General features: G+C 42.9%; 2 protein-coding genes across 7 annotated transcripts in view; both read left to right on the top strand.

Annotated features, from left to right (window-relative positions):
* Positions 1–12,250, top strand: part of nek1 (NIMA-related kinase 1) — an 18,171-nt gene extending 5,921 nt beyond the window's left edge. For 2 of the 4 annotated variants that reach the window (XM_027290640.1, XM_010730990.3), the window contains exons 11-36: positions 1,914–2,065; positions 2,321–2,386; positions 2,685–2,744; positions 2,828–2,875; positions 3,011–3,091; positions 3,199–3,377; positions 3,460–3,576; positions 3,683–3,785; positions 4,788–4,874; positions 5,443–5,526; positions 5,641–5,718; positions 6,175–6,270; positions 6,359–6,565; positions 6,665–6,718; positions 6,812–7,052; positions 7,271–7,396; positions 7,503–7,673; positions 7,774–7,977; positions 8,065–8,170; positions 8,288–8,364; positions 8,461–8,678; positions 9,220–9,374; positions 9,610–10,019; positions 10,218–10,351; positions 10,421–10,553; positions 11,411–12,250. In XM_027290640.1, the coding sequence (XP_027146441.1) occupies positions 1,914–2,065; positions 2,321–2,386; positions 2,685–2,744; positions 2,828–2,875; positions 3,011–3,091; positions 3,199–3,377; positions 3,460–3,576; positions 3,683–3,785; positions 4,788–4,874; positions 5,443–5,526; positions 5,641–5,718; positions 6,175–6,270; positions 6,359–6,565; positions 6,665–6,718; positions 6,812–7,052; positions 7,271–7,396; positions 7,503–7,673; positions 7,774–7,977; positions 8,065–8,170; positions 8,288–8,364; positions 8,461–8,678; positions 9,220–9,374; positions 9,610–10,019; positions 10,218–10,351; positions 10,421–10,553; positions 11,411–11,424 (3,401 nt within the window). In that variant the 3' untranslated portion in view covers positions 11,425–12,250. The remainder of the gene's footprint in view (positions 1–1,913; positions 2,066–2,320; positions 2,387–2,684; positions 2,745–2,827; positions 2,876–3,010; positions 3,092–3,198; positions 3,378–3,459; positions 3,577–3,682; positions 3,786–4,787; positions 4,875–5,442; positions 5,527–5,640; positions 5,719–6,174; positions 6,271–6,358; positions 6,566–6,664; positions 6,719–6,811; positions 7,053–7,270; positions 7,397–7,502; positions 7,674–7,773; positions 7,978–8,064; positions 8,171–8,287; positions 8,365–8,460; positions 8,679–9,219; positions 9,375–9,609; positions 10,020–10,217; positions 10,352–10,420; positions 10,554–11,410) is intronic. The other 2 variants (XM_019278299.2, XM_010730989.3) reach the window with 2 other exon arrangements.
* A 5,390-nt stretch (positions 12,251–17,640) lies between these two features.
* The window catches only part of sh3rf1 (SH3 domain containing ring finger 1), a 31,537-nt gene continuing 21,277 nt past the window's right edge, over positions 17,641–27,900 (top strand). For 2 of the 3 annotated variants that reach the window (XM_010730991.3, XM_019278282.2), the window contains exons 1-2: positions 17,642–18,004; positions 18,690–19,205. In XM_010730991.3, the coding sequence (XP_010729293.3) occupies positions 18,825–19,205 (381 nt within the window). In that variant the 5' untranslated portion in view covers positions 17,642–18,004; positions 18,690–18,824. Of the gene's footprint in view, positions 18,005–18,689; positions 19,206–27,900 lie in introns of all 3 variants that reach the window. The other variant, XM_019278284.2, reaches the window with a different exon arrangement.

The raw sequence follows: 27,900 nt of genomic DNA, 5'->3' as shown, positions 1-27,900 counted from the left end.
AAGGGATATTTTCCATGGGAACAGATGAATTTGAAAAAAACATTAATTTAGATTTATCAGCATTTAAAACCAGTTTTAGTTTCTCCAAACGGATCTGCACTGCATCAAAAGCGGATTGTAAAAGTTGAAAAGCCTGAGCAATTGATTGTGAGCAACAATAAATGACAGTATCATCCGCATAATGGTGGTATGAGGAATTTGACATATTTGCACACAAATCGTTAATGTAAATTGTGAATAGAATGGCACCTAATACTGATCCTTGAGGTTTTGCCAGAATACATATTTTAGAGATAGGTCTGTAATTATTAACAACTGAGGGTTCACCTCCTTTTAGCAGTGGGAGGACAAACGCTGATTTCCAGACTTTAGGAAATTTATTTGTGCTGAGGCTTAGATTAAAAATATTAGTTAAGGGCTCAGCAATTAAGTCAGCAGCCAGCTTTAGAAAAAATGGATCCAAACTATCTGGACCAGCAGAATTTTTGGAGTCCAATTTTATTAGCGCACTATGGACCTCAGAAATAGACACAGGCTCAAAATGAAAAGAACAATCAACAGGGGGACGGCTTACAACAGAAGGTTCGTCAGTTAAAACATTGCTTTTAAGAACACTGTTAAGAGAATCAAATAAGTGCCCTGCTGTGATTAAAATGTTGATTAAAATAATTTAGCATGGCACATTTGTCTGTCACGTTTATAGAGTCTTTGACCAAGAAGTTTGGTAATTCAGTTGAGGATATCGCTCCAGAAGCAGATCTCACAACATTCCAAAATTTTCTGGGATCATTTAGGTTATTGGTGGTTTCAGATAAATATAATTCAGACTTAGCCTTTTTAATTAAGGAGGTACATTCATTGCGGAGCTGACGGAAAATGATCCAATCAGACTCAGTTTTTGTTTTTTCGTGCCCTGGCCCAGGCAAGATCTGTTTCTTTGAGGAGGTTTCCAATTTCAGTGGAAAACCATCGATTGTTTCGAGCTTTTATCCTAAACTTACGTAAGGGAGCATATTTATTAATTAACTTCAAGAATTCAGAATGAAACAGATTCCAGGCCAACTCGACATCATCAAGGAGGGAGATACGTTCCCACTCAAGATTTGATAAATCATGCAAAAACGCCTGCTCATGAAAACGTTTAAAATCTCTTAAGTAAGATTTGTGGTTTCGTTTTTGGGAGTTTGGCATTTCTGATCACTGCAATGGCACAGTGGTCACTCAGATTGTTCCTGAAAACACCAGCATCAGTATACCTGTGGAGGGCATTTGTTATTATAGGATCAAGAAGCGGCGATCTGTGAAACGGAAGATGTGGGTGCGGTGCACTTATAAAGATGGATTTGATCAAATTTTTCAGATTCGATTAGGTGACTTAAAAGCTTAGCTGCCCGGAAGCTACAGAGAGATTCAGAAGTGCAGAAGGGCTGCTACCCTCAGTCCACTCCTCCTTCACCGGTTATTGTTCATTGATCACAAGGTGGAGGGTGAATGATCTTCACCTAAACCGCAGTCTCATGGAAATGTACCCAGACTAATATCCAAACACACTCACCTTACTTTATCACTCTGCCAGCTGCTACGACCCTCAAGCTAAGAGTTAAATGTGGTTTTATGTGATGGGTGGCTTCAGCTAGTTGCCCCAAATCACATTTGATTGGATACATTCATGTAAATTAATAGAAATAAACTTTGAGTGCACAAGAATTGACTAGAACTTGGAAAAAGCAAGTGTCTTGAAGTGTAACACACGTGCTACCTAGGCCTAAACTCAAATAAACAATCAATAGTAGCTAAAATATACAGTATTTTTATATATTGTGTGCATTTGTTTGCATTTCAGATTGTCTTTGCTGTTAAAATATCAACTTGGATAAATGTTTTTATTCTTTACTCACTGTGTGTGTGGCCAGCCAAGCGTTCTGCCCCTGGCTTCATACCACTTGCCCCAGCCCAGAAGATCACCAAACCAGCCAGCAAATACGGAGTGCCTTTAACTGTGAGGAAGGTGTCAGATGCAGCCAAAAAGCCTGCAGAGAGGAAACCAGCTGTAAAGCATAAGCCGGTTAGTAGATTGGTGATGCTGATGACAAGTCGCTATGACTTTCGAGCATCACCCATCACTCTTTTCTTCTTATTTTGCTCTGGATGTTGCTCCTAGTCTGGCATGTCGGAGACCTCTCCCGTGTGTGTGTGTGTGTGTGTGTGTGTGTGTGTGTGTGTGTGTGTGTGTGTGTGTGTGTGTGTGTGTGTGTGTGTGTGTGTGTTTTCATCATTGTCTGTTGGCTACCTCTGAACCCCAGTGTCATATGTTGCTCAGGCCCCTCTCCCAGCAGCCCCCCAGAGAAGAGTGAGTCAAGTGGAGGAAGAGAGGAAAAAACACGAGGTACAGCTGAGAGCCCCACATAACTTGAATTTACTATGAGATTTTCCTCCCTTTTCTCTTCTCATTTACTCATACATGAAGGTCCCTTCCTACCAGCATTCTCAGTTTTTCCCTCCCACTTATTTTCTGCTCCCAGCTCCTTCAGAGTCTTGCGCCTGACTTATCTTTCTCCGTTAACCAACCTTTCCCTCCTCACCTACCTTCCCAGTGCCAGAGCAGTCCTGCTGGCCCTTGACCTCAAAGCGGGTGTCTTTAAGATGTCTCTTTTTGATTGAGATGCTTTTGCCTCATACTGCAGGATGGCATCAGGAAGAAAAGGATGGAGCTGATTGAGAAAGAAAGAAAACAGAGAGAGCAAGTGGGTGCATTTTTTAAAGTCTGTCTGTAAAGTTTCTGATAGTTTCCATTCGTTTCATTAGTTTTCTCTTTTGTTTCTTCCAGATGTTCCTGTTGAAAGCGGACCAAATGAAGAGATATGAAAAGGAGAAGGTGGGTTGCTCTCTCGGGTGGAGTTATGTGTCTTATTTTGTGTATCGAGTTAGTGCGAAAAGCATTTTGAAAGTGTCGGTTTACTGTAAGCCTCCATCTTAAACTAAAAGATGATGACACTGTGGTCTGTAACAGATCAATCGTATAAACCAAGCCAGAGAACAAGGCTGGAAGCATGTCCTGAGTTCCAGTGGAGGTAGCAGCCCAGAGAGGAAGGTACAGGATGCCTGTTTCTGTTACTCATGCCATCAGACATTCATTAGGACATATTATCATTTTATTTTGTGTATGGTTACCAAATACTTTCTATCCTCTTGACTCAGTGTTATGTAGGTGGTGGAAAGAGGGGCGTCCCAAGCTCTGTGCACGGTCCTACTCCAGCCCCTGCCCCAGGTAAAAGCCCATATAAACACTACCACGCTGCTCTGGACCAAATGGCTAAACCACAGCCTAAAGCCATCAGCAGGGAGGGATCCTCAGCAGGACCAGGCGGTCCCATCAGGTAAGTTTAAATATCTCTGTATTTTAAGCGACTTTTAAGTGTGTTAAATTATTATTATAATGGTGTTGTCTCTGTGTGTAAGAAGTGTACCGGCTGCCGCTGGCCCAGTGCTGCCCAACGGCCCTGCTGGACTCCCTGATGCAATCAAGAGAGAACTCCAGAGGCTGCAGCATGTTTCTAAACAAACCCATTTTAGTAGGTCAGTCAAGCAGCTTCTCCTTCAGCAAATGACACTACACGTCCGACTTTCTCTTTTCACACTGGCAGAAGTTGTTAACGTATTAATGACCCCATTCTGTTTTCAGACAGTGTGGTCAGATGACTCCTGGGCGGGCCTATCAGGTTGAGGAGTTTTTACAGCGGAAGAAAGAAGCCATGCTCAACAAAGTTCGCGCTGAAGGACAGCTGGTACGTATTGTGCCGTATACTGTAATTTTAAAGGAACGTACTGAATTTTTTTTTGTCCTGTTACTGAAATCCTGAACTCTTTCCACCATAGTGATTCTGACCCCCCTCACATCTGGGTATGATTTTCTTTGCAATTATTTATTCATAGTAAATTATGAAGCTCGATTAAACACTGATTTCAAAATGTTCAGTTTGTTATGAAAGGGTTGCTAGTACAGCCACCAGGCCTCAGCCAGCTTTCAGCTTATTATTCTCACCGCCAACCCAATGTAAAACAAAACAAAACAAAAAACACCTACCTGCCATGACAAATACCATTTGAGTAAAAGTAATGGATGGCTGGTGAAGAGGAAACAACTCTAGTGTCTGATGGCTGTTTCATTGGTTTTTACATACATCGCTCTATCACATCCATCAGATAAAATAGTATATTATAGTAGTATATTTAGTAATATGTCTGTTTTTTAATTTTTCTGACCCCTAGTGGTAAAAAGAAGTACAACTTTAAGACAAACTACAGTACAGTAGTTTAATCTTGTATTGTATAATTTTCAGCCACTAGGGAGCAGCAGAACCCCAGACATCTTACACCTAAGTCCAGCAGACATAAAGGAACCTGATGAATAGTCCAATATTTACTGGCCTGGTTTGTTTTTTACCAACTGCTCAGAGACATGGAGGTGGCTTTTCTTCACGAACTAGTCACTAACTTTATTGGTCTGCTGCATTGTGCTGGGCAGGTTTATTGCTCCTGCCATACACTGCAGGAAAGGGAGTTGTTGAGAGCGGTGTGACTGAATCGATGAGTAAATCTGTATGCTGTACAAACAATGAACTTAGAAATGGCCCCATTCAATTTAAATGTAGTCATTTAATACAATGTTAATACAAAAATATTGATTGATGAAACTTTACCCCCTGGCTCAGGCTCATGATTGTTGTGGCAGTCAGATGTTAGGGCCTGCGTCCTTCTAAAATGTGGTTAAATTGAACGGTAAACAGGGTACTCGGCAAAACCTGACTGCAATCTATGGAAGCCGGGCCAGTTCGTTTCGGTGCAGGAGGCCCAAAGCCAACAAAGAGGAGGAGGTAGGAGCCCAGCCCTGAATGCCCGGCCTCACACATTCAACCTCACTCATAGCACGTCTGGCTTGGCTCGTCTTTCTCCATATGTCTGCACAAAACTCCCCTTTGACGCACCCATAATTCAACCCAGCAGCACAAACTCATGCCAACCCGTGGTGTTCCAGTGTGTCCAGTGTGAGCTGTTCTACTCTTTATTTCGCCTCCCAACGATGCCCGTTGTTATTCATAACAATAAATCCCATTGTTTTTGTTTTTATTGTGCATATTGTCCATTTCAAATAACCACACCACCTCCGTTTTGAGTTTTGTATTGCAGCTTTTTTTGTTTTTTGCTTTTGAATGGAATACATAAATATGTACATCTATAATGCACTGTTAATTGCAAATATGTTATTTTTATTCTGGCTGAATGGCTGATGCGTAAATGTACAGATGTTAACATCATACTGTGTCTTTTATAAGTGCTGTGTATGTTTTTGTTCTTTTTGTGACCACAGGTATCAGTGCTGTGTTTCACTCTGTCTGTGTGTGTCTAGCATACAGTATGTGACATTTCTTTCTTTCTTCTCAGGAGTACCTGTCAAGACTGAGGCAGATCCGCTTGCAGAACTTCAATGAGCGTCAGCAGATCAAAGCGCGACTCAGAGGAGAGAAGGTACAGTCCTCCACTCTCAGATTTTGAGAGCACCTTGAACATGTCTTTTTCTTTTCTGTCTTTCTGGTTTTCTCTGACACATCGTCTCCTGGCTCTTGTCGGTGTGTGTTTCAGTATGACAGCGATGGTTCTGACAGCCAGGAGTCCAGCGAGGAGGCAGAGCTCAGGAGAAAGAAGATAGAGGCTTTGAAAGTGAGTCTGTCTGGAAAATGAAGTATTTAAATACGGAACAGATCACCTAAACCACTGGCACGACGATACAATAGAGCTGAAAGTGAGAGCAAAAGAGAGATTGTCTGTCAATCTAAACATGGACTACCTCAGCCTGCGACTTGTATTCTTAGTTGTTTAGAAAGTCAGGGACTAAGCTAAATGCACAAGCAGCATGAGCCCTGTAGGCGAGCGGTACAATCCTGTAATCAGTTCTACAATTACCTGGCAACCGGTGTAGAGCAAATAAAACAGGTATTATTGTCACACCTCTAAGATGAGTTCAAAGACTCGCTGCTCCACCTGCTGAGTGAGACAGGATTAATGAGATGACATAACCGCAACCCAACAACTGAGATGCTTGTTTTGATCAGCCAAAACATGTTTGGCCGTAGCCTCATTCTTCTTCCTTTGCATGTGTTTATGTTCACCTGCCAGGCCCAGGCGAATGCCCGTGCCGCTGTGCTCAAAGAGCAACTAGAGAAAAAGAGGAAAGAAGCATATGAGAGAGAAAAGAGAGCTTGGGAGGACCATGTAAGTTCTTCACTCCTTTTTCCACCTCAATCTTACAGGTGCATTAGTATTAGTATAGTCTAATCTTTGGTGTTGTGTATTGTGAAAGCTTACAGCTCGGGGGGTGAAGGTTGGCATGGCAGCAGGAAATGTAGCAGCAGCAGCAGTAGTAGCAGTGTCATCTACCCTTGACAGTCCTTCTCCACAGCCCAGTCCCTCTCAGCCAGACCCAGCTGCCAAAGCTCCATCCCTGCCTGCTCCCAAACCCTCCACCCCAGCTATATCCATGACCGCTGCCCTGAAGAATGTTGGAGCTGTCAGTATATATATTTACAAAGTCTATCATACCCTGAATCTAATATTATTCGGTTATGTGTTCCTAAGCCAAATCAATTTTGCATTTTGTGTTTGGCAGATTACTCCACTAAAAGAAAGCCTGCCTGAGCCAGAGACTGCTACAGTCATCCAGGTGAGTGTATGAGGTTGTAATCATTTATTCATCTAACAGTGTGTTAAGATGTCAGAAGTTTATGACACCACCTAAATGTTTTTCACATAACAGAGTGAGAAAAAGCAGATTTTGCGCAGACTTAACCAGAACCTAAAAGCCCAGTGCCCAGTGGAGGAGACGGAGGAGTCGCCTCCACCCCCTGCAGGACCGAGTCCTGCTCCCCAACAGGACCAGTCCAACGCAGAGAAACGTCCCTCTTCCAGCGGAGACCGGAAGAAGTGGGATGCAGCAGAACTGCCTGTACTTCCTGTGGTTCAGCAAACCTTAGAGGAAACTGGTGCCATATCCACTGGTAATACGCTGAGGAAGTTTTCCTGTTGGCACACTAAGAATTGAAAGCTTTCCAAATAATTTAGCTTGTAGTTAAAGTAGTAAACAATAATACCACATGTCGTTGTGCTGTGGAAAAGCTGTGATCAAATTAAATGTTGCTTTGCAAGAAATGTATCCACATTAGCGCTTTTTTGTAAATGTTCTGGAACAAACTCAGCTTTTTCTTCCTCTCATTAGCCACCTCCGTGTCTCCAGAAGTTCGACCGCCTTCTGGTGGAGACAGGAAGAAGTGGGAGGCAGGAGTTCCGCTTGTCCTCCCTGTAGCCCAACAAACTCTAGAGCAGACATGCATCACAACAATCGGTGAGTTACTTTCTCCCTGAGTGAGAGCATGTGTGCAAATTTCTTCAGCATTCACATAAAAAAAAAAAGGAAGTCTGTCTCTCACTTTCTATGTGTGATATCTCAGAGCAAACAGCGGGTGAAGTTATTCGGATGGGTGTGCTGCATGAAGAAGCCCGTAGGAAGGTGTGGGGTCCAGACTCTGAGGTGCTGAGAGTGCTGCAGGAGGCTGAGCTTCAGCCTCTCACCCAGCAGCTGGAGAATGTCACCATTTGTGAGGAAGACTTCACTAGCTCTGGTTAGTCTTAGATATTTATGCTTCGTGTGCTCTGTTTCAGAGGGTGGTTATGATGTCTTCACACTATATTCATTTACGAATAAAGCTGTATTCTCCCCAGATAAGCCTAATTGGACAGCAGCAGCTGAGAGTGTGATGACACCTAAAGAAGTGTTGCCCTCTAAGCCGACGTTGTCTGCTGCAGTGCAGAGCCCAGAGGTTCAGAAAGAGAAGGTGCACACCACACAGGCCTCGCATCAGGAAATGTCTGTGGCCGCTGCAGTAGAAAGAGTGACACTGCCACCCAACCTCACCGAGGCTCAGGGTTAGTGTGACACTCAATCTGATATCGATCGGATATTTCAGTATATATTCAGCATAATGCAATCCTGTCTGGTCTGAATACTTCCAGATCCAGCAGACGTGGAGTCGGTGGTTTTGGAAGAGATGCCTAAACAGGCTTTGCGTCCCCCGGCTGGTGTGCAGCAGGCGTGGGAGCACGAAGCCCAACAACCAATGTGATTGTTCATTATTGCTCACCCAATATGAGTTAATAAGATAAAAAGATCATTATGTTACAGCTCCAACATTTGAAGACATCATGTTTGTGCAGCTAAAGTGTATTTTTCTTGTAGGCCACCAGAGGGTATCACAAGACCAGCACTCACTAAGGAGGTTGAGAAGAGTGCAGAGAAACCAGCTGAAGCTTTCGGTGAGATTAATGTTTAGCGAGACACTTTTTAAAAAAAAAAACTCTGTTCACTGAGATTTTATCTTAATTAAATCTGCCCTCCCCACCCTCTCTCAGGTTTAGCGCAGAGCGAGGAGCCTCTGTTTATAAAGTTGTGTTCCCCGGCCCACCGACGCACTGCTGCCCTTGCAATCCTCTCAGCCCAGTCCTCCCTGGATGAATCATCCTCCTCTCTGGCCTCCCGCTCACGCTCTGTCTCACCTCTGCGCTCCAAACACCACGACGCCCTCCTCATTGGCCTCTCTACCGGCATGTTTGACAGCAACAATCCAAAGGTGACTACTGAATTAGCGAACGGTCTTTTGTGTTTTCACTAATTAGAGTATCACATGACAACACGGGCTCTATGACATTATTTAATACGATCAGGTTGTTGCAGGGGTTCAGGAAATTCACACTTGTTCTTGTTGCTGGTGTGATGTCGAGGCTTGTGTGGTATTTTTAGGTAGAGTCTCAGTCTTCTTTATTAATGAGGAGGGCCTGGAATAGAGCCAGAGCCATTAATCACATAGTCTGAACCTGCAGTGGGTCTGATAGGACAGAAAGAGCATCCATCAACCTATATCTTTCATAACCTTCATCAGGGACACTGGGATCTGCAGAACCCAGCTCAACATTTCCAACAGAGAGAGATATAGAATATGAATGTAGGTTTGTCAGTGTGCTTTTTTTAGCGTTTGGTTGTTCCTGGATTTTTCTGGAATTTGAAGAATTAAAGATAGTTAACTACTACTTCTCATACCTGATCCTATTCCACTGGTCTATCTATTGCAGAATGCAGTAATGATGTTGCTTGTTTTTGTTTTGTACTGTCAGATGCTGCGGACATGCTCTCTGCCAGACCTCAGTCGTCTCTTCAGCGCTCAGCAGGACTCTGCAGCGACCACTGCCAATGCTGCCCCAGACAACAACCTTGAAATCGAGGACCTGGACGAGGCAGCTAAAGTTGACGACCAGTCAGAGGCCGAAGAGTAAGCCAAACATTAATTAAATCTCAAAAGCAACGACATGCTTTGGTATTTTGTTTTGGCTAATCATAAACTGCTGTAGTCAAGAGATGGGTTACTCTGGTCCTGTCAATCATTCTCTATGCATGGGAGACAACATTAGAAAAACTTGCAAGTTTCACTTTCCTCTAAATGCTCTAAATACAGCCAGTTGATGGCATGTTGCTTGTAATAAGCATATTATTCCATGTTCCCCTAGTGCATATGAGGATGAAGACCTACGGGACATCCGGGCCTCCATGGAGAGGCTGCTGCAAGAAGAAGGCGACTTAATGAGGAGCCCTGCAGAGGTCGGTGCAGGCGACTTCAACGGAAACCCATCAGAGGGCGAAGATCAAGAGCTTTTCAACAGCATAGCAGCTGACATGGATCATGAGAACAATCAGATGGCAGTAGATGACGACGAGGATGATGATGACGATGAAGAGGAGGACGAGGAGGAGGAGGAAGAAGAGGAAGAAGACGTGGAAGAGGAGGACGAGGAGGACGAGGATGAGGAATGCTCTAATGGGAGTCCTGGTGATGAGGATGCAGGGGAGTTGCTTAGTAACGGCGTGGGAGAGGAAAACCTAACGAATACCTGCCAGCTCAATGAAGAGTGGCAGTCAGGTACGAGGAATACTACAAATAACTTATTAAACTATTTTAATTCAGCCAGTATAAATTATTTTAATTTAAAAGAACAAACAATTTGGTTGCTAGTTTGCAAACTTTACTTGTAAAAAAAAAAAAGTTCATCTTGAATTCATATTTCACGAATGGGTTACTATCGCACACTAAGCACCTTCATTACTGCTGCGCCTGTAGATGGCAGTGTAGAGGACCAGGGCGTCGAGGCTGCGCAACATGACAGCATCTTCAGCCGTCTGGAAGAACTTCGATTCAACCTGGAGCAGCAGATGGGCTTTGAGAAGTTCATCGAGGCGTACAATAAGATTAAGGTGTGAAATCGATAGCATATTTAGGTTTTTGTGTTTTTGTTTTTTCTGCTAAAACAGTTTGTTTTTTAGGCTATACATGAAGACGAAGATGAGAATATCGACCTGGGCTCCAGTTTTGTGTTGAGCATCTTGGGAACTGAGCACCAGCATCTGTATCCCAACATCCTTCATCTAGTGATGGCAGATGGCGCATACCAAGAAGGTTAGTGATGGTCATTACAACATTGTTGAACTGTCCTCTGTGGTTTTACTCTGTGTCAGAGTACATGAGCTGTTTAATCTTTAGAATCCAATCCTCTTTTCCTCACATTGCTACCAAGTCATGAAGTGACTAAGTAGATGTGAAACACACCCTTAACACTGTCTGTCTGTGTTTTCTTACTCTGTGCCAGGTTTTGACAGGTTTCCCACAGGATGGGAGCAGTCTTCATATAAATTCGCTCTCTGAATATCTTTATTTGACACTTTTTTTTTCTATTTTAACTGACTTCAGTAGAAGAAATGCAGGATGCAAATGTCAAATATCTCCTTCAGGGATCTATCTCAAGATCTGTGAAATATGTTATCTAAAGGCTCCCCTTCATACAGCAATAACACTGCGTATGTTTTGAGGGATCTAGCAGTAAACAAACTCGTCTACTGCAGGTAATGCAGTATATCAACTGCAGCCACAAACAAATGATCCATAGCATCCAACAACACCTTCACCCTCAAGGGCCTTGAATATGTGTAGAGCCTCAGCATTGTGCCACTCAACTCCTGATCGTTTTGGATAAAAAAGTCAGTTAAATTATTAAATGTCAAACATTTCATGGCAGTCCAATAGTCATTGAGATAGTTTAGTCTGAATCAAAGTGGTGGACAGTTTGACTGATCGCCATTCCTAGAGTCATGCTATTTCCATGACTAATAACAACAGTGGGATTAAACATCACATGTTTTTGCTGTTCCGGAGTCACCTTCTTTTCTTCTGTCATTTCTTATTTGAAGAAGCCTCTCTAATAAATTATCTGTCTCAACGTGACTCTCTTTTCCTCTCTCTTCTCTCTCTCTTTTCAGATAATGATGAATAATGTTTTGTGCAACCGAGCTGCCGGCAGCTATGACAATCTGCTAGCTATCTGATGTCTTCCCACCACGCACATCGTTGGCAGAAGGATCTATGCATGAGGTGTCGCAGCCATGCATCTAACAGTGTTTCAGGCACACTTGCATGATGAATAACTAGTACACTCGAGGCTGTATTTCATACTTTTGACTATCAGCACCTGGCACTATTTTCTCACCAGTGTTCATTCAAAAGTGCATTATTCAAGTCCGTGTTCCTCTTAACCAAAGTAAACGTGTTCTGTCAAATGTTCCTGAAAGTCTGTCTGTAAGTGAAACACATGTATGTTCATGTTGATTAATGGCATTTAAAACCCTGTCGTGTTTCAGTTTGTGGATGGTTCAGTCAGAATCCGCAGAGGCATTTTATTTTGGTGGGCAAAGATCTGGTCCTCTCAGGTGCTCTCTTTCTAAACGTTACATACAAACACCATAGCTTCAAAAAAAAAAAAAAGTACACCAGGTCATCCTCAAAACAAGCGTACCAAGATTTACTCAGAACCAGTCGAACCTCCTTTTCTTACAACTCTTTTCACCAAACAAGAAGTTCAATGTTATCTTAATACATTTTCCACATTTCTTACTGTTTGAGTTAACCCAGATTTAAAAGATTTCTGTGAGACTGTTGCCATGGTGCTGTGGCGTGAGAGTGGTGGGCGGGATGATGTGGGTCAGGTCAGATTGATGTCAGAGCAGAGAGCTGATGATGTAAGAAATGTTAACAATACTAATATTTGATTATAAATTAAATATTGTAAATCTTTATATGAAATAAACACTTTTTTTAAAGAACCTGAGGACTTTTATTTTGCTTTTTTTCTACCTTACTATGTAGACACGTCGCTGCTTGTAAATGAGCAGTCTTACTTCATTAAAGATGTTTAATTAAAAGTCTGCTTTTCGCGGGTTATCATACTGTTCTGCCGCTGGTGAGTACACAAGACTATTTTCATCCACAGCCCTTCAACAGACCCCTCACCATTCTGTCAGCCAGCAAAATTTATTTGTGGTTGAACCCCCTGTGGGATAATATAACAAGAAGCCTCCAGAGTTCGAACACCATGTGTGATTTAATGTGACAGTAGAAGAGGGTGTGTTTCCTCTGAGATGGAGCCTTACATAAGTAATTGATTGTAGCATCTTTCCAATCAGAATAAACAAACTGTTCATGACTTTAATGCTGTACTAATTTAAGGCTGTTCTCTTAAGGTCCATAACTATAATTTAAGTTAATTTCACATGTGTGGTTGTCATGTCTGACAAAAAAACAAAACATGTAATCATCAGATTTGTGTCTTTAACGTTTAAACTATAAACTATTGAGCACTTCATTTGTCTGTAACTGTAAGTTTTCATTAAAAAGCAGTGATTAGAACCTGGAAATCATCATAATTTTACATAGCAACAGCAGAATTGGAGGTAAAAGGGAGCAGAAGCTCGCCAGGAATGGGGGCAGGTATCTTCTGTTTGGCCTACTAGCTTTGACGCATGACACTGACAGATTTTCAAACACCAACCTTGGCATGAACCTCCCATTATTGACGTTAAACTGTCAGCTGGAACATGCCTTTTGTCATACGTGCTTAAATTATAGCCATTCAAATGTAAATTCCCAGTGTGCATTTTCAAGCTGAGGTCACGCACTGCGCGCCGTACTGAATATGCAAACGCAGAGTCAATTTCACATTAGATTTCATTTTAAACACGACAGGGCTATGCATTCGTTTATGTTCTACATTATGCAAAATGGGTTTTATTTTATGTTTTTTATTTAACGCTTGACAGGAATGACGCATTTTCAGCACTGGATTTAATTTAAGTTTAGACTGTTCCATACAAATTGCACACATACTTTATATGGGTTGTGGCATTCCACTCTAAATTTATTTACGCTGTTTAGCCGAAGGCCAGAGAGGAATAGCACTTAAAGCTGTTACATGCCCTACACAACGGAGCAATTCATTCAATATTTATGCTGCATGGTGATGTTGTCTCTGTTTGTTGTTCCATTTCATATTTAATAATTCTGTTTTATGTCCTGCTATGTGACTTGGATTATGCATGGGTGGTGGTTTTATCTCTGCATCGATTTGCATTTTACAGACGCGTGTACAGTACAGGAAGGTAGACAACTGATAAGAGCAAGAGGAGACCAAAACTTTATCTTTTTAAGTATTTAATGGGGGAAAGAACATTGGAGGGTCGGTTTGGAGTCATGCTAGAACACCACTGTTGGTTTGTTCATGTCTGTTTAAATTATAGTTATAAATGAGAGTTAAAGGTGCAGCGTGTATGATTTAGTGGCCTCTTGTGGTGATTTTGTGGATTGCAACCAACTGAATACTGCTTGTCTCAAGCGTGAAAAACAGAAAAGTTCTTATCCAGAGCCAATGTTTGGTTTGTAGAAACATGGCTCGCCTTCTGTGTAGGTATAAAAGTCTCATTCTAAGGTAATAAAAACATAATGATTCTTATTTTCAGGTTAATATACACAAATTAAAACATACCTATGCTTATTATGTTCCATTTCTCCCCGTAGAGCCCCTTAAATGTCACACGCTGTAGTTTTAATCACAAAGGAAAGACATAAATGCAACAGATCGCTTCAGTTCCTTGTTCATGACTCGTGTCAGCTACGATAACTGCATTAAAATTAGACCGAGCCACGAGGAGAACAAAAAGACAGAATGGAATATGACTTACAGTCACACACACAGACACACACCAGCCCATTTTCTCTCTCTCTGACATTATACTTGTGATTAAATTAATTCAATTCTTGGTTAGAATATTCCATAAGGCCTGTGTTTGCCCTGATCCCAGCTCTCAAAGGAAAAAAAAAAGAAGAAAAAAAATCACCCCACAGAGAAATACATGCACTCAAGCGTTATCAGGCCGCATTCATTGACATTCAGCTATGGTCCCTAATCTAATTTGAAAGCAGGTTGCCTCAGGCTGAGTTAGTAAGTTTGAAAGCTTTATCAAAGTAATACAAATGGAGATCAGTGGACATGAGTGTCCTGAGCTCAATAGCATATGAAGCAATAGAGATGCTTTTGGTCTTTTAAGACGTTGTTGTTGTTATAAAAAGTGAATTGTGTATAACTTGTGGACAACACTATAAATAATAGCTCTGTAATCTGCACTTTGCTTTTTAAAAATCCACTCTTCCACTTTGGTATTCGCTGCATCTCAGCACTTTGTATCTTCGGCATCTATTTACAGTAATGGAGCGTAAAAGAGAGGGCAATACTTCAGTCAAGGTTTATCCCTTCATGGAAATTGGGACATATGTCTTGTCATGTCCTCTCCCGCTTCCCTTGTCCCCATTTATAGGCAGTAACACAGCTGTCACCTCCATCATATGAGCGTGTGTGTGTGTGTGCATGTGTGGGCAGTGATTTTATTTTTGTCCTCAGGTGCTGTCATTATGGCAGATTATTGCCTTTCAGAGTCTACAAATCATTCCTGTTGTCTCTCTGAATACCATTAAGCAATGTCTGCTGAAGCCCTTTTCACCAAACAGCATGGAATGTGTGCAGAATGTGAGTGTGTGTGGTAATACACAGGGGTCAAGCAGAAAAGGAGGGCAGGGGCCATTGTCTCAGCCGAGGTGGAGGGGCGGATTCGCTGCCTCTTCTCAGTGAGGAAATATGACCTAAGGGCTCCTGCCAGCTCCCATGGGATCACATGTGACAGAAGAGAGCCACCTCCGTATAAATCTCCTCTTTATTGCTCTTTTCTTCCTCTCCTTCATCTCTCCTGCGTGCTCAATATGCGCTGTCCTCCGAATGAGATAAAAATAAATCACATGTTTATTGTCTGGCTGTATCTCACTCGCTCTCCTCTCCCTCAAGTAGTTTTGTGCTTGTGCCTTTGCTGTGAAGGTTATTAGGAGTCAGAAGGTCTACTCCAAATGTACTTTTTTGTAATAAAAGCAACGCCTTTGGAAATGTGCTCTCCTACTCCCTGTGGGCCTTTTGTCTATTTTTATATAAGCCAGTGACAGGTCTATGAGTTTGCTTTTGCCTCAAGAAGAGATGCATGATAATCCAAAGCATGGTACTTGTCTATTATAATGTGGAAGTGTATCAAGCAGGACTGAAAATACTGACATCTTGTACGCTGTCCAGGTTTACTGTTGCTAAATAAAAAGTGAGAAAGTAACTAAATCTGCTTGCTTTCACAAGAAATGTGACCACCAGATGTCTCTATTCACTGCCCTGGTATTCATTTAGCTGCGGTATGTTGCAAAAAAGAAGTATAAACCTTTCTCTGAGAGTAAGTGGACCAATTATTGGTAGCTATTCACACGACAGAGATGTATGTCTACACACAAACTGTATATTTATGTAACGGTGTGCTGCAAATCCACATGCAGTGTGAGGAACAATCTGTCTCAACCATCAACTGTGCCTGTAAACTAATTATTCTAACAATTTTTGTTCTTTAAACATGTAAATATCATCACTCATACATAATCTATGCATGCTGTTTATACTCTATATACTGTCATATCCATCTAGCTCATGTACATAAATCTAAATCATGTTTATTTGAGCATCCTTTGCACTCTGCACCATTACACGTACAAATGTTATCGTTATATATACATATTTAGATCTACATATTTATATATATTTTATCTGTACACAGTAATTTTAGTATATTTGTATGTACCATTAGAGAAAAGTGAACCCGGAGGCAAATTCCTTGCATGTGTTTACACATACCTGTCCACTGAAAGTGATTCTGATCCTCATATTTTGGACATTTTTAAGTCATTATGCCATTTAAACTTGAGAGCCAGGGTTGCTGGCTTTCAGCTACATGCATGTCTATAGCTGTCGTCAAATAATAAGGTGAAAAACACGAGTTATTTTCCACTGTGCCTGGGAAAAGATGCTGTTTTTTGACACATCATTACATATCATTAGACGATTCAGTTCACGCCCGTTTGACAACGCTGGACGCCGCCTTCCTGGGCGCCTCGGAAATTCCTACTCTCCGGTACGATTTGTTTGCTCAAGTAGTTTTGACAGGAACCTGTCAAAACGTTTTATTTACTGAATCAGTTATTATTAATAACATACATATCTAACAACTTTGTATTTACATATGTTACAGCTTTGATCATGCGTTGGCTCGTTCATGCGCACTCACTACTACGTTACACCACCCCACCACCGTAATTTACCCGTTTCCTGACAGCGCTTGAATCCCACACACTCCCCCGCCTCTCCGCTTGTTTCCAGTAGTGATGGGAAGTTCAGTTCTTTTTAGGGAGTCGGATCATTTGACTTAGCTCACAAAGAAGAGCCGGTTTATTCGGCTCCCCAATGGCTCTTCATGTTACCACTTATACCTTTCATAATTCAGCCAAATTTCGTGCTGTTTTGACTTATGATTTAAAAATAAAAATGCAAGATGTAACACCAACTATTTTCACTCTGCTGGCATATTGTCACCTCTGCTACTTATGTATAAAGTTATTTGTAACTAGTGTTAACAGAGAGAAAAAAAGGAGGGGAGTCAGATTTTTTCGGGTCACAATTTACATCTGTCACAATCTGACTCTCCTCTTATATTAAAAGGGCAAGATTTTCCATTTTTCACCATGTGCCAGCAGAGTGAAAATGGTTGGTGTTACTTATTGTACAGACAAATAGACAGACAGACAGACCATCTTTATTGTCCCGCGTGGAATTTGTTTTCAAAAGCCAGTGCATATACAATAACCACACCAGGCTATACAGAATATACATAACATTTCATTCCCCGCCTGTCACAACACACGTAGGTTATCACTTGCGCAGTGAGGCAGTTTGTTTCCATATCTAGCCTACGGCCTGACGGCAGTTTTATATGAATTGAGAGGTGTTGTTTTTGATAGCCTAATACCTTTAATTGTTTAATATAGCATAAGAGGAGACTTGAATCTCTTTTAATGAAACTAAGTGAAATGAAATCCATCGAAATGCTGATTTACTGGGCTATATTAGCCTGTTCGTTCATTTCAGTCATTTGTCTTGCAGTAAACAGAAAACAAAATGTGTAAGATTGTTTCCAGTTATCATATTTAAACCAAACAAAAAAAAATTGACAAGAGAATGAAATGCTTGCAGTGCGTGCACGTTCACGCGAAGGGGGAGTCGTTCAACTTAAAAGATCCGGCTCTTTGAACCGGCTCGTTCACGGACAGACACATCACTAGTTTCCAGCAACACAGTCCAGCAGGACAGAAGTAGCGTACTAGCATGGCGCTCGGTGCGGCCGTTGGAGTTCCGTTGTCTCCGCCCGTTGTGTCCTTTTCATGTTGTCTTTTTTTACTCTAATATCTGACAGAGGTATGTTTAAACTACACTGTGTGCACCTCTAACGGAAAGCCGTCTTTGTTAGAGCAGTAGTTTGGGGGTTTATACTCCAGATAAAGTGGGTAGTATATTCCAGGTAGCTTGCTAACTAGCGGGGAAAAAAAAAAAAAAAAAAAAAAAAAAAATTGGGAGATACAGGACAAACAAGAGGAGGAGTCCTGTTTTGAAAGAGGTAAGCTGAATTGAACTTAGCGGACGAATCATTTTAAAGTGTTATAAATACATTGCTTACAGGTTAAAGTTACTAAAACATTATTTTTAAAGTGTTAACGGACGATTAAAGAACTTGTAACCGTTGGTGGCAACGTTAAAGTAGCCTCCTCGGTCGCGAGCGATGTTCTGCTGGCTTCAAAAAACTTCATAGTTTTTTTTAATTACTCGATATAAGTGAGAAATCACTGCATGCTGTCATTAAAAAGTCACGCAAGTGTCAGTACATGATTTTCGTGTTGCGTAATGTTGACATTTTATGCCCGTAGTATCGTTACAACACAGCTGTGTGTGTCTTCATGTGATGTCCACATTTATAAGATTGGTTACACCGGACAAAGTGAGCTGAGAATCTCCATGTTCTTGTTGTAGAGAGATAAATCTCAGTCTATCACTCCTGTATCACGTGTTAATGCTCCAATATCACAGTAATTAAGTCAATGAGATTATCTTTCAGTGCCTTATTTGTTCATCTAATTATAGAAAACAGGACTGTAGCTCTGTCTTGTGTTGTCACCTCTTGTATCAAATGTATCACATGAAGCAACACACTGTTTCAGCCATCTGTGATGTTGTATCGGACACGATGACCTATTTCCACTGTGTTTTCACTTGATTAATGTGCACGTCTTGACCCTGTTTTATAGCTGATGCAGTATGCCATGGCCACAGGCGAGGTATGGGAGTGACGTGACAGTGCTGGTCCTGCTTCCAAACAAACAAAAAAAACCCCAGTCGGCGTCATGTTTTTTCTGCTGAAGTAGTGGCAGAACACGCATAGAATGGACGAATCAGTATTGTTGGATTTGCTTGAGTGCCCCGTCTGCCTGGAGCGCCTGGATGCCTCAGCGAAGGTTCTTCCCTGTCAGCACACCTTCTGCCGCCGATGCCTCCAAGGCATCCTAGGCTCGCGCGGAGAGCTGCGTTGCCCGGAGTGCCGGACGTTGGTCGAGTGCGCCGTGGATGAGCTCCCCAGCAACATCCTTCTTGTGCGCTTGTTGGATGGCATCAAGCAGAGGCCGCGGAGGGCTGGTCCCGGGGCAGGGGTCTGCACAAATGGCACGTCGGGAGCCGTGGCCAGAGCGCACAGCAGTGGGACCAGGGACCAGGGCACCCCAGGAGCACAACCCCAGCGAGCTCAGACTAAGAGCACCCTTGTCCGGGTTAGTATTCTCACTGTGACTGAACATGGATCAGTGAGCGTGAATCTGTGTTTCCCATTGTTAGGGTCAAACTGAAACAAAACAGAGAAAATCTGTGTGGATTAGAAGCAGCATGTTGCATTACTGGCTCGCTAATCTTTCTGTGGATTAACTGTTATCATGGTGATCCAATCTCCAGCCAGTTGACTAGCAGCCCAACATTACTGACGGCAGTGATCGAGAACAGTTAATAGTTGAGCCAACAAATGAGTCTGCTCTCTGTTAGGACTGCAGCCGGGCTTTTCCCGTAAGAAGGCTTCCCAGTTCTTTCTCAGCTGCCGACAACGTGAAGTCATTCTTGCACTTGGAAGTTGCTGCTGTAGTGTTGCGTGTGGATGTACGTGAGAGACGCAGGGTGGGACGACAGGGTGGTTGTTTTATCTGCAGCACAGAGAGGAGTTGTAAAGTGTAGTTAAAGAAGCAGAAGGATTGTGAAATGCTCAGTGTCTCAGCAGAGACAGAGCGTTTTAAACAAAAGAGAAATATGTCTCTATTAACTTCTTTCTGTAAACTTCTGTAAGCTCTGTAAGTAGATTTTAATGTGTTGTTGTCCTAATGGTTATGTGGAAACACACAGAAGGATGGAAGCAGGTGCTGCAGCTTATGACTGTCACGGCATGTCTTTCTTTAGTGTTCTGGTGCCATTTTAATGTAATTTATTGAACCTCTGCCTCTAAGAAGAACGGCCTCTTTCTCGATTATTTACAGTCTTCTCTGGGAAAGTTATAAAACTTAGATTTAGACTTAGGCTATTTTGTCTGAGCCAGAAAATTACGTGTTAACATTAGAATAAAATTGAATTAAATAATCAATAGTAGTCTTTACTCTTGAATTATGATGGCGATGCTTTAACATTATTGCATGTTGGAAAGCCAGCACCAAAAAAAATGTGAGAAAGCACAAAAAAATGTAGAACACGCATGGGCCCCTCTTTTTTTTTTTCTTCTTCTTCTTCTTCTTCTTCTCCGTTCTCCACGCAGGGAGGAGAGTTTAGATGAAAAGATGTCAAGGTCCTGTGTAGAATCACTGGAATGTCAAAGCGCTGATAATGTATCTGCCTAGCCATGCAGGTACGAAGATCAGAGACTTTGCTGTAAATCGCTACCGGGGGACCCGCCTCATTTGCCATAGTATCACTTCAGAGGAGACGTGCTCATTTCAAAGCTGTTTGTGCATTGTGGAATTTCCCTCGATTCTTAAAAAGCCTGTTTGTTGGAGATAAAGAGGTGGACAATGGAAACTTGCACATCATTTCTCCTCTTTATGTTGTTAAGATTGGCGGTTGATTATAATCACACAGCGTAGGTTTGATTTGTACAACCCTCCTGAGCTTGTTTCTATCAGAGTGTGTGTAATTGTGAAGTGCATTCAGGAGCTGTTTCCCATTTGTAGAATGTCATGTTATTGACTAATGCGGCCTCTTAGCTCTGTTCCGCCGTCCTTAGGCTTTCTGCCGATGACAGAGGACAAGAAAAGACACGGCTGTGCAGGTGTAACTTTTTTGGGAACATAAAAGGCCGAGATCAAAGCTTGTGCTGATTGCCTGGTCTGATCTCTGGCCGATGCTCCGTCGGGACTGTGTGCTTCAATGCCCCTGGGTGACACCCTGAGTCCCACTTCTTTATTGTTCACCGTCTGTCCCCCTGATTTTTTTTTTTTGGGGGGGGGGGGTATCTTGAGGCTTGAAGCTGTTCTTCTGGTGCAGTGCCCCCGTTCAAGCGCAGCTCCCCCTCCAATTCTTATATGGCCAGAGAATGGCCGTGAGGGGAGGGCGGAGGGGTCTGCCTGACAGATGCACAACAGGGTTTTGTTTCGGGTCCCCTCTGATCTTACTGACTGACCGACACGTGTAGAGTGGCCAGGAGAGTGTGTGTGTGTGTGTGTGTGTGTGTGTGTGTGTGTGTGTGTGTGTGTGTGTGGAGGGCTACCAGTAACAGAGGCTGATGAGTGTTAAGTGAAGGCGTCACGACCAAAAGGGACAAATGTTTGGTGTGTCACCTTGCACAGTCAGCTCTCCGCCCCTCCTCTTTAACATCTCCGGGGTTGCAGCAGTTGTTTGACACTCTGCTCTGGCATTTTCTTTGATGAGGGAGGGAATGAAAAGACTCATCTTGAATGTAGTGCTGTGGTTGTCTGGCTCTTCACAGTCAGGTTGATGACTCACCTCCATGGTGCTCCGTTACATGGATGTTTTGTCTTCCCCTTGGCCCTGTTGACTCATATAACACAGTATTTTGTTCACACAGATTGAGAACAGATAGCTCGGTGGTATTTTTGCGTGAGAGCGAGTAAAGCCATTGGAGCTGTCTGGAAGTCAAAGGTCGGGGTTCAGGAGTCATGGCAGTCAGGGGTCGGAGCCAATGAGGGAGAGGGGCGAGGAATTAGAGGAGGATTTCTGCGGATGTCTTCAGTTATCATTACGGTCCTCTGGAGAGTTGAGCCTTTACTCCAGACAGATTAAAAATAGAGCTTCTTTTATGATCATTTCCGTCTTTGTGCATGAGAATCTAGGTTACATTTAGAGGTCCAACATGTGCAATAATCCTGTGTAATAAGGCTTGAATTAACAACAATAACTTCACTCAGCTACTTATTGGATGTGAGTGCACGTAAGTGTGTCTGTCTTTGTGTTTGCAGTTGATAGGAAATGAGACACTATTCTTTCCTAAGCTCTTGGGGATGCAATTAGGTCACGGTCTGTTCTTTGGAAATGAGAGCTTCATACGAGGAAAGTTTCTCTCATTTTTAGAGACTTTTTACATTTGATGGCTTCCTGCACCTGCATTTATTTGTCACGTTTAAATTCACTGGATTGAAAGGAAGTAATCTAATGTTCTTTTACCCACAAGACTTTGTCATTTGTTTTGTCTCCCAGTTATTTGTATAATAACAACGCGGCATGTTTTAGCTCATCTCTCTGTAGTTGATTTATTTCTTGAGAGAAGAAGAATGTTGTTTATGGGTTCCTTATGTCGAAGCATCTCATTAAAATTCCTGCGCACCTCCCTCGTCCGAGGTCGATGAGTCACGCTGGCCCTCTTTGATGACGACATATTGTTGTCGAAGCCTTTCCTCTTGGCCGGCTGGCTGACCCCTGCCTTCACGACAGAACCCCGTCATTACACCCGCACGCTGCCCACATACTGGCAAACACATACTTACTGCTTTCCACTGGGAATTTTTCGAGAGGCCTTTGGTCTATTCATTCCTGCTCTCTCAACACACTCACACTTTTCTCCTGCCTCCTCTGTGTTTCCCACGGAGGACTACAAGTAGCCATGACCTTCTGGACAGCGCGCGTCAGAGATTTTGGAACCACCTGTAATTTTCTCTTATGACACACTGACACAAGCTGTATTTTTGCCCATATTTCTGCCCGTGTACCTCCTCCCTCCTCGCTGTCTAAATCCAGGCTGGTGCTTGTTAAAGGTCTAATGAGATTAGAGTTTATTAGACAGTGAGTCGGCACTGCTCCCCGTTCTCCTCTTACTGCTGACTGCTGACTCTCATTCTGAGGAAACAAAACGCTTGTTATGTTGTCAAGCAAACCTGTGTCTGGGTCTCTGGTTGCCACTATGTGTTTTTACACTTATCTAATACACTTTCAGTCACTTTGTCAGCACTTGTTGACAAGTGCAGTTTCTCAGTGGCAGATTATGAATAGTTTCTGACTGTGGCGTATCCAGAAAGCAGGTAGATAATGAGGTTTTCACACCGCCAAGTGGAAGATAAAGTTGCAAAAGCTGTCCATCTATCTATATCCCATACCCTGTAGTGGAGCTTATCCCATCATTCATTGGGCAAGGGAAGACGTACGTTAAACGGGAAGGCAGAGACAAACACATTCGTCTTCACTTTCACGTCTGTTTACAATTCTCACGTTCATTGCCGTGTTTTGGAAAAAACAGTGAACGTGCAAGAGGCCAGTTATGCCGTGTGAAATTATTGTCATCCATGTGTGGGTTTACATAATTCCCAAGGAGACGTTCAAAAGACCTAATCATGTGATTAAGGTGCAGCCGTGGTCTCCTCATTGTAGTGTAACACAGCTCCCCCGGCGAAGGGTGTGTGTGTGTGCCCGTCTTTGTCTTGTTGGGCTTTTCTCGACTTTCCAGACACATAGAGCAAAAGAGTTGAGTTCTTTCTCTCTTTCAGCCTCTTTTCCCCAGACCGAGCAGGATGTTTTGTGTTAGTGTGCGAGTGTCTCTGAGGAATGCCATGAGTAGTTGCAGGTCACTGTTTCTCCTCTAAACACTGGGCTTGTCTAGTCTCATCCCGCTTGCCAGCTCACGTTCACCTTCTTCAGTAAACCCACTTTAAGTGTCAACACGTATTTATGTGTACTTTCTGACTGTTTTCGCTGCGAGGCATGCAATCGCGCTCTTTGACTCACGGGTAAAGGTGGTGATTTGAAAAGATGGTAGAGCCCCGCGTCTGTCATATGCATAAAGTCTGTAGTTCTGTTGATAATCATGCCTGCAGTGACGTGCCTCTGCACCTGAAAGCCCCGGGGGCTGACTCACCTGCTCACCTGTAGCAGTTATAGCTTTTCATATATTCCACCCAAAGTGCTAGCCATCTGGCTCAGTCATTTTCCGGACAGTTTGCACTGTCTTAGTTCTCTGTGTGAACTGATGACTACATTCAACCACATTGTGCGGGCTTTGTTAACAAATAAAGCCCGCGTGTTTGTTGTCATTTCCAGCTGTGGTTTTAACACAAAATTCCGGGTGGTCCACCAACCCAAAAACGCCCCATTTGCGTGGCGGCCCACACCTCCCTCCTTCTTCCGTCCATATCTCATCTCCTGCCAAGTCTGTCAGCATGACAATAGCAAGGGAAGCAGCCATGACCTCCTTTACCACCGTCCTGTCACACCTGTGAGGCCATTCTTTAGCACTCTGTTTTTTTTATGTGCGGTCCAGTGGGCAAGGTTCCTTGGGAAAAATGTTATGGGAACCAACTCTTATCAAGAGTTTGTTTTACAAGCCACTTTGAGCATGCTTGCCGTCATATAATAATGCAGCTTATACCAGTAAATCCAGTATTTTTATATCAACTAGCCTCCCGGGTTTGAGTGTTATGTGTTGACACCATATTGTTGAACAAATGTTGTCGGGTGGAATTTATTCTTTTGACTGTTTTGTCAGCTGTTTGACAACATGTGGCCCATTGTGCCCCCCCCTCCCCCCTTATTCCCAAACTTCCCCTAATACCTGCATGGCCTTAAAAGAGCAGTTTGACCTCTCACCCTGTGTTGTGATTGGTGGGCCAGGATTGGTCATCCATGGGCCGTTTGACTGCTGGCATGTTAAGTGTTCAGTTCCCATCCCCAAGGCAGAATCATGATTTGCTAGGAGTTTTCGTTTTCAGTTGTTTGACCTCCGACCCGGGAGCTATTACTGGCTCTTGATGTATCTTCAAGCGGCAAAGCGGCTGCCTCTGGCTCACCTTGCTGCTGCGTGTTAGATGTGTGGTCCCAGACCTCCTTCAGAGATTGAAGGGGGCGGGGGTGAGTCTATTAAATATTTCAAATGATCTCCGCAGATCTTTGGCTTTTCTTCTGTAAGCTCCATGTGTTTGCTGTTCTGCCCGAGCGGAGTTTTCTGTTTTTCCTTGAGGCCCAGGGGTGCAGTTAATCTGCATTTGTCCCCTGAGTGACATCTTTGTCCCAGCTGTGAAAAGGCACCGGGTATCCGGTGCTGAGTCCAGAGGATGAAGCGTTGCACACTTTAATTCAAAGCAGTTATGCAATTTTTCATATATCTGCTGGAATATGGCATATCGCTGCTTAGCCACATCTCAGGTTAACACAACACATTGATTTGCAGTCAGAACAGTCAAAAGAAACTAAAGCCCGCTCCGTTAACTGTAACTTTATAGGTTGTTTGTGATTTTTGAGGTAAACAAAAGTAATAAGGGAAACTTGAATTTCAGGTTTCAGCATGTTTAAAGAGAATAATTTAAGATTTTCCGATACAGATGGTTAGAAAATGAATAATTTATTTTTGGAGGTAAATAGCACAAAACCCCGAAAATCTGCGTTCTCAGTTACTCCACATGTGTGGGGTCTCTTGCTGACAGCGTGTGATTAATTACTGAAGAGGAGTTGAATAGGAGAGGGCGCTGACAAAGACTTGGGGTTTCTTTCATCCTGTGATACGTTGTCTGCACAAGTACCGACTAGACACTCACACTTACGTCTCCCTTCACCGCCGCTCTGATTACGGGCGAATGTACTCCGAGACAAACCAAGCCCTCTGTGAGTCTCGCCTGGTTGAGCCAGGCCAATGTTTGTTTTAATGAGTCACACACTCATTTTAGATCCGCGACAGCCCGTATACAGAGCACACCCACAAAAACACAGGTGTGTAGTCAGTATACAAACAAGTCTGTGGCAACACTGTGCTGAAATGTCAGCACAGTGTTGAGGCATACAGTGTCTGTTTTTCTATTCTCCGGTGTGATCTTCATGCTGATCATGTCAAGCAGAGGCCCATTAGCTCCCATGTGTATGGACATCCTGATTAGTTTTAGAGGCATCTGTCTCTCCTTTCTCCACAGCGCTTAATGGTAGTACTGTTGGCCGAGTAACCACAGCAACCTGGATTTGTGTAATGTGAGTCTGTGCCAGCAGAATTGCCTGCTTGTCAAATGTCTCTAGTCTTATGAACCCTGCTCATGTGTTTGCCTCTAATGGCCAGTCAGCAGCAAGAAATGAAAAGCATAGATTCTTAACTCGTACTTTATTTTATGCTCACACAGCTGGAGGTTTTTGGTCTGTTTTGATGCTTTCTGTACTTGCAGAGCCTGAAGCTGGAGCAGGACTGACTCAAACTAGTTAAAAGTTGAGGACTGAGAAAGGCCCAGCGATTCGCTCCTCTCGCTCCTGTACGCGATGCCTCGCTTTGCATTCAGTGGACATAAAGGAAAGCTAGCAGCTACATGTTACATCTGGGCTGAGTTGAGGGTGGAATGGACAAACACACTCGCGCACACACTTTCTTAAGAAAGTGAAAAATGGTCAGTGCTGTGCTGCTGCTTCTTGAGTCAGAGAACAGATGCAGTGTTTGTGCCTTGGCCCTTTGCCAGTCCTGTGTCAATATCCTCACTTTGTTTGTGCACTGTAGAGGCGTACAAATACCAGCCAATGCAAGCAAATGTTCCTCAGTGGCCCACTGGTCTGAAATGCAACACTGGACAATTGAAAAGATACGCAGGCGTGTAAGACATTTAACAAAGATAACTGGGACAAAGCACTGCAGCGACCGTAGCAGCTTTTATTTAATATTCAGAAACCACAGAGTAGGTGGTTGTCGAGTTCCTTGTCAAATTTTCCCTCGACTTGTAACTCCCCGCATAAATCGAAGTCAGGCTGAGCAGAGCAGAGCAGAGCAGGTGGCTCACCCTGAATGAAAAAGAGGAACAAAAGGCCACAGACACTGCACGCTTTCACCAGCACAGTGGAGAGTAATGTGAGGAAATGCTTAGTATTCAGCTCATATTGACTGGTACTCAATACACAGATACTGTGACGTTTGTGAACTAATCCCTCTGCAGCTTGGATACAAGCTAACTTCCTATGTGCAACATCCCTCTTAGTGCTAATCCAGGTTATTGGATACCTGACAAGTGAAGGTACCTCTGATCTTATGATCCAATCTAATTGATTAAATAAATATTTTATCGATTAGTGAGGTGCTTATTCAGCTCATGCCACTAGTAACAGAGGCAACATTAACTTCAGTCCTGCAGTATGAAAATAGATTTAGATGGACAGTGTCGTCTAACACAGTCATACATTTTGCATTTGTTTGACTGATTTCTTAATCTGGTTTATGGAACTTTTAAAATAGATACCTAAAAATGTTCTTGCCTGTCCCAGTTGTTCTTGCTTCCCAGGATTAGTTCAGCAACTGACCCAAAGTTTGCGTGTCTCTCTCTTAGTACCATATTAAAGTTTCAGGGTGGCAAGCTGTGCTTCCTTTCCCTGCCTCATTTTGATCTTCCCCTTCTTTTCCCGCATCTAGCTTTCCTCGCTCTCTCTCGGTCTGCCTCTGAAATGCGAGCGGGTTCCTGTGAGAACAGTTGTTAAGCCCGGTGTATGAACTGGCACTGAGTTAAAGAGTTGTGTTCTCTCAGGCTGAGTGGGTGATCCCAGGGCCACCCAGAACCAGAACGTTACCTCTTATCTGAGGCCAGACAGGTAAAGAAAGCAGCCCATACACATTAAGGCTGCACAAAGAGATGTGCCAGTTCATGTTCATGTGGTTTCATGCAATTGCATTTTCACAGTAGAGCCTACACATACACCCAAACACACGAGAGCTTCATGAAAACCGTGTGTGTGTGTGTACGCTCTCCCATAAATCCATACTCCCTTCCTGCAAAAGTGCTTTATTTCTGATGACTAATCTATAGCTTACTAAGTGCACTCAGCGCAGAAATGTCTGATTGTGTGTCCATGTGTTGAATGTTTTTATGCGTTTTTAAAGCCACTAAAAGTGAAGGTGCATATGTCACAAGCACCCTTTGACAGTGCTTATTAATAATTACTTATAAAGTAATTACACTCACTGCTGGAAGAGCAAAGTTCTGCACTGCAGGTTTAAAACAGAAATCTCAGTGTAGTTCCTGGTTTTGCAGTTTTTATGGA

The sequence above is a fragment of the Larimichthys crocea genome, chromosome XVII, assembly GCF_000972845.2.
Source record: "Larimichthys crocea isolate SSNF chromosome XVII, L_crocea_2.0, whole genome shotgun sequence".
Classification (NCBI taxonomy): Eukaryota; Metazoa; Chordata; class Actinopteri; family Sciaenidae; genus Larimichthys; species Larimichthys crocea.
Note: the sequence above shows the minus strand (reverse complement) of the source record. Positions and strands in the feature narration are given on the sequence as shown.